The sequence below is a fragment of the Schistocerca piceifrons genome, chromosome 8, assembly GCF_021461385.2.
Source record: "Schistocerca piceifrons isolate TAMUIC-IGC-003096 chromosome 8, iqSchPice1.1, whole genome shotgun sequence".
NCBI classification, from domain to species: domain Eukaryota; kingdom Metazoa; phylum Arthropoda; class Insecta; order Orthoptera; family Acrididae; genus Schistocerca; species Schistocerca piceifrons.
The window spans coordinates 340,215,035-340,223,987 of NC_060145.1; the positions used below are offsets into that span (position 1 = coordinate 340,215,035).

General features: G+C 45.0%; 1 protein-coding gene across 1 annotated transcript; it reads right to left on the reverse strand.

Annotated features, from left to right (window-relative positions):
- Window positions 1–2,534: 2,534 nt before the first annotated feature.
- Window positions 2,535–5,126, reverse strand: LOC124712336 (trypsin-1-like). The gene is made up of 2 exons (XM_047242631.1): window positions 5,115–5,126; window positions 2,535–2,933 (listed from the first exon to the last, which is right to left on the reverse strand). Exons 1-2 carry the CDS (start codon window positions 5,124–5,126, stop codon window positions 2,535–2,537), a joined length of 411 nt encoding a protein of 136 aa, XP_047098587.1.
- Between the last annotated feature and the right edge of the window lie 3,827 nt (window positions 5,127–8,953).

An 8,953-nucleotide genomic window follows, 5' to 3' on the forward strand; every position in this document is an offset into this window, starting at 1 on the left:
TAGCGAGTTTGGGGAAGGGAGATTTAAGGAGGGGGAAAGAGGGGAGTAATGAGGTGAAGTGCATTCATGTACAGAGGAAGACATTAATGTTGCTTAAGTAGATACGTCATTAACTGTTTTTTGAAGCCGGACATGTTTTTAAGTTCTCTAACATAACGAGGGAGGTTATTCCAGAGTCGGGTTCCCGCTACTGTAAAGGACTTGGAGAAGGTGACTGAGCGATGCAGTGGAACAGAGAGGATTTCATTATGATGGGAACGTGTGTTTCTGTCATGTTGTTCCGACATAAGCGTTAAGGACGAGGAGAGATATGAGGGACGGTGTACATTTATAAGGCAGTAGATGAGACAGAGTCTGCACGCAGCCAGGACAATTTTGCATATGCTGGTGAAATGTGATCAAAAAGTCGAACGTCACAGATATATCGGACGCAGGCATTCATAACCAGTTCCAGACGTCGCGAATTTTCCTGAGAGAGGCCTTGTAGGATAATATCGCTGTAGTCAATGATTGGGAGTATAAGCGTTTGTAGTAATTTCTTTTTCAGATCGAAAGGGAAGAGTTTTTTATATTTTTGTAGGATATGAATGGATGCTGATGACAAAGGATGACAGCCAAATCAGTTGCAGGATAAAAATTTATTAAAATTCCTGAACAAGGTTTGGGTATATATTAATATATCTTCATCAGAAGTAAAAAATCTAAAATTACATCATGCAATGGAGATTAATAAAACAATTGTGCCAAAGGCGTCGTCAATAATTAAGACATCTTCTCCATTTGTACAACATGACTATAGGCACAGGGACAATGCGAATAGTGCCTGTCCCTATAGTGATGTTGTACAAATGGAGAAGATGTCTTAATTACTGACGACGCCTTTGGCACAATTGTTTTATTAATCTCCAGTGCATGATGTAATTTTAGAAGGTATATTTATTTATATATACCGAAACCTTGGTCAAGAATTTTAATAAATTTTTATCCTGCAACTATTTTTGTTGTCATCCTTTATCGTGAAGAATTTCAACAGTTGCTGTTTCAGCCATGTTTAAAATCTTGGGATGCTGATGCTTTTTTGCACACTGCAGTTACGTGCTCTGTCCAATTTAGATTTTCATCTATTATTACTCCTAAACTCTTTGCTGAGGGAGAGAAGTTAATATTTGTTCCATTTAGGATAAGAGATGGTACGGATTCCCGATGTTTTGGGCTAATGAGCTTAGAGTGACCAACAAGTACTACTTGGATTTAAAAAAAAAATGGTTCAAATGGCTCTGAGCACTATGGGACTCAACATCTGAGGTCATCAGTCCCCTAGAACTTAGAACTACTTAAACCTAACTAACCTAAGGACATCACATACAATCATGCCCGAGGCAGGATTCGAACCTGCGACCGTAGCGGTCGCGCGGCCCCAGACTGAAGCGCCTAGAACCGCTCAGCCACACTGGCCGGCACTTGGATTTTAGATGGGCTTAGTTTTTTGATAGTGCATCGAGGTCAGTATTGAAATTTTCAATAGCTTTCTTATGATTGCTTGGTTTCGCACTAAGATACAGTTGAAGGTCATCAGCATACACATGATATTTGCAGTAGGTCAGAACCGATGACACATCATTGACATACAGAGAGAGAAGGACAGACAACACCCAATCCCCTGCCGGGAATCGAACCTGGGATCCCTGCGTGGTAGGCGGTAAGCCGGCCTGAGTGGCCGAGGGGTTCTAGGCGCTCCAATCTGGAACCAAATGGCTCTGAGTACTATGGGACTTAACATCTGAGGTCATCAGTCCCCTAGAACTTAGAACTACTTAAACCTAACTAAGCTAAAGACATCACACACATCCATGCCCGAGGCAGGATTCGAACCTGCGACCGTAGCGGTCGCGTCGTTCCAGACTGCCGGCCGGAGTGGCCGAGCGGTTCTAGGCGCTACAGTCTGGAACCGCGTGACCGCTACGTCGCAGGTTCGAATCCTGCCTCGTGCATGGATATGTGTGATGTCTTTAGCTTAGTTAGGTTTAAGTAGTTCTAAGTTCTAGGGGACTGATGACCTCCGATGTTAAGTCCCATAGTGCTCAGAGCCATTTGAACCATTTTTTTGGTAGGCTGTAATGGTACCGCTACCCTGCGGAGGCGGACCTGTAACTGGGGCCTAGTGATTTTAGACATTTAGTTACATGAATTGCCTTTACAAAATAAAGTTACCTTTTTTTAATTAACATATTCATATCCTTCATTTACATGGTCCAATATGGAAAATAAGTATTTATTTAAAAAACACAAAGTAAGCCACTCAACACAGCTCGACTTCAGTTTGAACTCAGTTTTAGACATTTAGTTACATGAATTGCCTTTAGAAAATTAAGTTACCTATTTTTAATTAACATATTCATATCCCTCATTTACATTGTCCAATATGCAAGATAAGTATTTATTTTAAAAAACACAAAGAAAGCCACTCAACACAGCTGGACTTCAGTTTGTACTCAGGAAGGTGCCACGAAGGGCTGGAGAGCGGCAGCGGCACGCTAGACTCCAGTAGTGTCCCTGATCCAGGCCCTGGCGCTGGCCACGTTGCCGTAGACGGCGACCGGGCCGAGGCAGCTGGAGTTCCCCCAGGAGACGACGCCCAGCTGCGTGCCGGCGTGCACGAGCGCGCTCCCCGAGTCGCCGTGGCAGACGGCGCGGCTGGGGTGGCCGGCGCACAGCATGCTGGCCGTCACGTGGTGGACTTCGCCCAGGCGCGCCTCGCACTCGGACCGGTCCAGCACCTCGAGGTCGGCGCTCTGCAGCTCCTCCGCCGCCCCGCCGTCCTGGGTGGTGCCCCAGCCGGTGGCGGTGACGGGCAGCCCTGCCGGAGGGTCGTAGCCCTCAGCGGGCAGGACCACGGGCTGCACTGTGGGGCCCAGCGGGAAGGGCTCAGCAACCTGCGCAACGTAAGCGTCGCAGACAAAGGCTAGGCGCAAATTGAGATGCGTATAGCGCGTGTGGCGCGACGCAGCGCAGCGCGCGTTTTTGTAACATCACAGGCTCAAATGGGACCCCGCAAATTGCGACGCGACGCGACTGGCACGCGACACGCGCCTGCGCCAGGTCGCGCGGCGTTGTGGTTGTGGCACAGTTTCTCGCGCCGCGCGTCGCGCGTGCCTCGCTAGCACCGTGGGAAATTTGAGGCGGGGAGCGGAAAAGCAGCCCGGCCACATGCTCACATCGGAACGGCGCATATGAGCAGTGTACTCATACGATAAATTTTGCCTCACCGTGTACTAAATTTTATTGCCTTTAGGTAGTGTTTCGTTTTTCGCCATTTAAACGCTCCCGCTTTCTCCGTTAGTAAATTATACTTTTCTGTTATTTATATCTGTATAGTTTTGCATTGTTTTTCTTCTGTCAAGAAAAATGCATACTTCAGTAACTGACGAGCCATGGGCCGCTGGAATTGTATCATATGCCTCCGCGATGTTTTCAGATCGAAAGAAGGGACAGAGGGTAGTGAATAAGGAAGCAAGCGATATTATAAAATCATACGATTAAGAATTAAGACAGGAAAGTAAAACAGGGTTATCTTCTCGCTGCCTAATATGCTGGCCTATCTGTACAATCTGTTACAAAAATTTAACAATTGGCAAAACACTCTCCTCCTTAAGCGCTATCATTCGCCAAACTTACGTTTCGATGTCTCGAGCGGTTTAGGAGATATGAGAGATGTTGCGAGTATTTCATTCTCGAGGGCGTGAGATCGCAAGTGAGAGCGCTACATGGGATCCATTTTCTCGAGATCGGAGGCAAATAGACCTCCTCCCAAGAAAAATTCAGCATGTTAGCTAAATTTCATACGCAGCAACATATGGTGTAATACGCACGAAACGCAAAATCATAGCGACCCCTAATTTTGGTTGCAAACTTTTTGAGTTTTGCGTAGTGTCTTACTAAAATGAGTACCGTGTGATCAAAAAGTCAGCATAAATTTGAAAACTTAATAAACAACGGAATAATGTAGATAGAGAAGTAAAAATTGACACACATGCTTGGAATGACATGGGGTTTTATTAGAACAAAAAAAACACCCCATATTGCTAGACGCGTGAAATATCTCTTGCACGCGTCGTTTGGTAATGATCGTGTGCTCAGCCACCACTTTCGTCATGCTTGGCCCCCCAGGTCCCCAGACCTCAGTCTGTGCGATTATTGGCTTTGGGGTTACCTGAAGTCGCAAGTGTGTCGTGATCGACCGACGTCTCTAGGGATGCTGAAAGACAACATCCGACGCCAATGCCTCACCATAACTCCGGACATGCTTTACAGTGCTGTTCACAACATTATTCCTCGACTACAGCTATTGTTGAGGAATGATGGTGGACATATTGAGGATTTCCTGTAAAGAACATAATCTTTGCTTTGTCTTGCTTTGTTATGCTAATTATTGCTATTCTGATCAGATGAAGCGCCATCTATAGGACATTTTTTGAACGTTTGCATTTCTTGGGTTCTACTAAAACCTCATGTCATTCCAAGCATGAGTGTCAATTTGTACCACTCTATCTACATTATTCCGTGATTTATTCAGTTTTCAAATTTATACTGACTTTTTGATCATCCGGTATATCACAATAAGAATCGTCATTAGCGAGGTAATGGGCACTTCACCACGAAGCTGACATATAACGTTAGAAGTAAGGCAAAAATCATATATTTTCAGTGAATAGTTTCTGTAAAATCGTTTGAGAAAGATAACAGGTTGCGCGCGCTTCGGTTCTGCCAGCGCAGAGCGGCCCCAGTCGGCGTGTGCGAAGTATTGTACACGTCGCAATATGCGCTGGACCCGCGCGACTCGTGCGGCACGTGCGTGTCGCGCTGTAGTGTCGTGTCACGTCACACGTGCTATACGTGTCTCAATTTGCGCCTAGCCTAAATCTGGTTGCTGAAAATGAGGGTGAGATTTGCGTGTACTTTCGTGTTTAACCCACCAACTCAGTTACCGTAACTCTCCCAGCCTTATGTACACAATGATCAAAATCTAGGTATGCAATATACACCATTGTGACCGATTGATTTGAAGTGAATACAATAGCTGGGCACAGCTGTTTCCCGACTGAATCAAGTCTCACCAACTGCGACATGGTCGCGTATACAAACAGTGATCCAATACTGTGAAATGTCTTTTTTTTTTTTCAGTCTTTGATCACAATATGAATTCTTTAGACGGTGACCGGTTTCATTCCGTAAAGACCATCCTCAGATCTTTTATACACCATGTCCTAAAGTGATTAGGCCATAATGGCAATACTTATATGTTTTGACGATGCCATGATGGCCTAATCACTTTAGGCGTAAAAAAGATCTGAGGATGGTGATTACGGACTGAAACCGGTCATCATCGAAAGAATTCATATTTTGATCAAAGACTGAAATAAAAAACATTTGAATCAAGTCTGATAATGACAAAAAAACGTAGGTGCTCATATGCTGTATGAAGGACAAGGTACGCGGCGTGTTTTTTAAGTAAGTACCGTTTTGAAATTAAAAAAAGACGTTCTAAGATATCTCAATAATTTTTACATGAAAGCCTGTACCTTACTCTACGCACTGACGCCATTACAGTCTGATTCTTCCTTGTTTACGTCGTGTACTGAGTGTTTAAGATGCCTCCGATAGTCGTGAGTCCCGCCGACTGTGAAGTACGGGCTGTTATAAGATTTCTTAGTGCTAAAGGCCTATAAAAGCGATCGATATTCATCGTGAGATCTGTACAGTTTACGGAGAAAACATTATCAGTGATGGAATGCTACGAAAGTGGGTGAGAGCATTTAAAGATGGCCGCACAAATGTGCATGATGAACAACGGAGTGAGCGTCCTTCGGTCGTTAATGAAAGTTTAGTGCAGTAAGTGGACAATCGACATCTACATTTATACTCCGCAAGCCACCTCACGGTGTGTGGCAAAGGGCACTTTACGTGCCACTGTCATTACCTCCCTTTCCTGTTCCACTCGCGTATGGTTCGCGGGAAGAAAGATTGCCGGAAAGCCTCCGTGCGCGCTCGAAACTGTAGAGACTGAAGCAGAAATATTCCACGATGTCCTACAACAAATTCCGCATGTTTTCAACCGAAATTGGCCGAGAAAAGGACGTGTTGCATTACTTATTGACCGCCCCTCGTAGATGGTATACCAATCATGTAGCATTTTCTCCTTTTTAAGACTCCCAATGGCCTGCCTGAAGTCCACGTAGAGGTTATGAAGCTCAGTTTTACTATCTCATTTCTGTTCATGTACTTGCCTCAGGACAAATATGATCTGTTGTTGACCAATAATTCCTGCATCCACACAGTTGTTCTCCCAATAAGTCTTCTGCATATGGAGCTGGCTTGTACGTAATACTAGACAATTCCTTACACTGTACATTCAGTACAGGGTACTTCGGCAGTAATTAGAACGTCAAGTCTTGACCCTTTTCAAATTCTCACTTGATACCGTATCCGTAGTTGCGTGGCTTCGCTCCCTTCTCCCCATTTTTTAGGCAGTACCTACAATACTTACTATTAGCTGGATTCTTCTGTCTTTGGATGTACAATATCTACATCTACAACTACATTTATACTCCGCAAGCCACCCACCGCTGTGTGGCGGAGGGCACTCTACGTGCCACTGTTATTACCTCCCTTTCCTGTTCCACTCCCGTATGGTTCGCGGGAAGAACAACTGCCGGAAAGCCTCCGTGCGCGCTCGAATCTTTCTAATTCGTGATCTCCTCGGGACGTATAAGTAGGGGGAATCAATATGATACCTCAACCAGAAACGCAGCCTCTCGAAACATGAACAGCAAAATACACCGCGATGCAGAGCGTCTCTCTTGCAGAGTCTGCCACTTGCGTTTGCTAAACATCTCCGTAACGTTATCACGCTTACCAAATAACCCTTTGACGAAACGCGCCGTTCTTCTTTGGGTCTTCTCTATCTCCTCTGTCAGCCCGACCTGGTACGGATCCCACACTGATGAGCAATACTCAAGTACAGGTCGAACGAGTGTTTTGTAAGCCACCTCCTTTGTTGATGGACTACATTTTCTAAGGACTCTCCCTATGAATCTCAACCTGCACCCGCCATAACAACAATTGATTTTATATGATCATTCCACTTCAAATCGTTCCGTACGCATACTCCCAGATATTTTACAGAAGTAACTGCTACCAGTGTTTGTTCCGCTATCATATAATCATACAATAAAGGATCCTTCTTTCTATGTATTCGCAATACATTACGTTTGTCTATGTTAAGGGTGAGTTGCCACTCCCTGCACCAAGTGCCCATCTGCTGCAGATCTTCCTGCATTTCGCTGCAATTTTCTAATGCTGCAACTTCTCTGTATACTACAGCATCACCCGCGAAAAGCCGCATGGAACTTCCGACACTATCTACTAGGTCATATATTGTGAAAATCAATGGTCCCATAACACTCCCCTGTGGTACGCCACAGGGTACTTTAACGTCTGTAGACGTCTCTCCATTGAGAACAACATGCTGTGTTCTGTTTGCTAAAAACTCTTCAATCGAGCTACACAGCTTGTCTGATATTCCGTAGGCTCTTACTTTGTTTATAAGGCGACAGTGCGGAACTGTATCGAACGCCTTCCGGAAGTCAAGGAAAATGGCATCTACCTGGGAGCCTGTCTCATGAACAAATAAAGCGAGTTGGGTCTCACATGATTGCTGTTTCCGGAATCCATGTTGATTCCTACAGAGTAGATTCTGGGTTTCCACAAATGACATGATACGCGAGCAAAAAAGATGTTCTAAAACTACAGCAGAGATATAGGCCTAGATTTTGAGCATCTGCTCGACGACCCTTCTTGAAAACTAGGACTACCTGTGCTCTTTTCCAATCATTTGGAACCTTCCGTTTACGTTGTGTACTGAGTGTTTAAGATGCCTCCGTTAATCGTGAGTTCCGCCGACTGTGAAAAATGTTCAAATGTATGTGAAACCTTATGGGACTTAACTGCTAAGGTCATCAGTCCCTAAGCTTACACACTACTTAACCTAAATTATCCTAAGGAGAAACACACACACCCATGCCCGAGGGAGGACTCGAACGTCCGCCTCAGAGCGCTCGGCTAATCCCGCGAGGCCCGACTGTGAAGTACGGGCTGTCACAAGATTTCTTAGTGCTAAAGGCCTATAAAACCGATCGATATTCGTCGTGAGATCTGTGCAGTTTACGGAGAAAACATTATGATTGATAGAATGGTAAGAAAGTGGGTGAGAGCATTTAAAGATGCCCACACAAATGTGCATGATGAACAACGGAGTGGGCGTACTTCGGTCGTTAATGAAAGTTTAGTGCAGGAATGGGACAATAAGGTGAGAGAAAACAGGCGCTTTACGATTTCCTCCTTGCGGGATGACTTTCCTAATGTTTCTCGTTGTGTTTTGTATGGCATTGTGACCGAGCACATGAATTACCGAAAATTGTGCGCACGTTGGGTACCGAAAATGTTGACGGATGTGCACAAAACGAAACGTTTAGACAGTGCATTGACTTTCCTTGAGCGGTACACCAAGGACGGTGATGATTTCTTAAGCCAAATTGTTACGGGCGATGAAACATGGGTGGCCTACGTCACACCAGAACCAAAGCAACAGTCCATGGAAGTCGAGCAAGGGCACCGTTTTGCTGCAAGACAATGCCCGTCCGCATTTGGCAAATCAGTCCAAAGATCTCATCACATCTTTTCGATGGGAAACTCTAGATCATCCTCCGTACAGCCCCGATCTTGCGCCCAGTGACTACCATCTGTTCCTAAACTTGAAGAAACACCTGGGCGGTCAGCGTCTTCAAGACGATGACGAGGTCAAAACAGTGGTGATGTAGTGGTCAACAAGTCAGGCGACAGACTTCTATGAGGAGGGTATTAAAAAACTGGTACAACGTTATGACAAGTGCCTCAA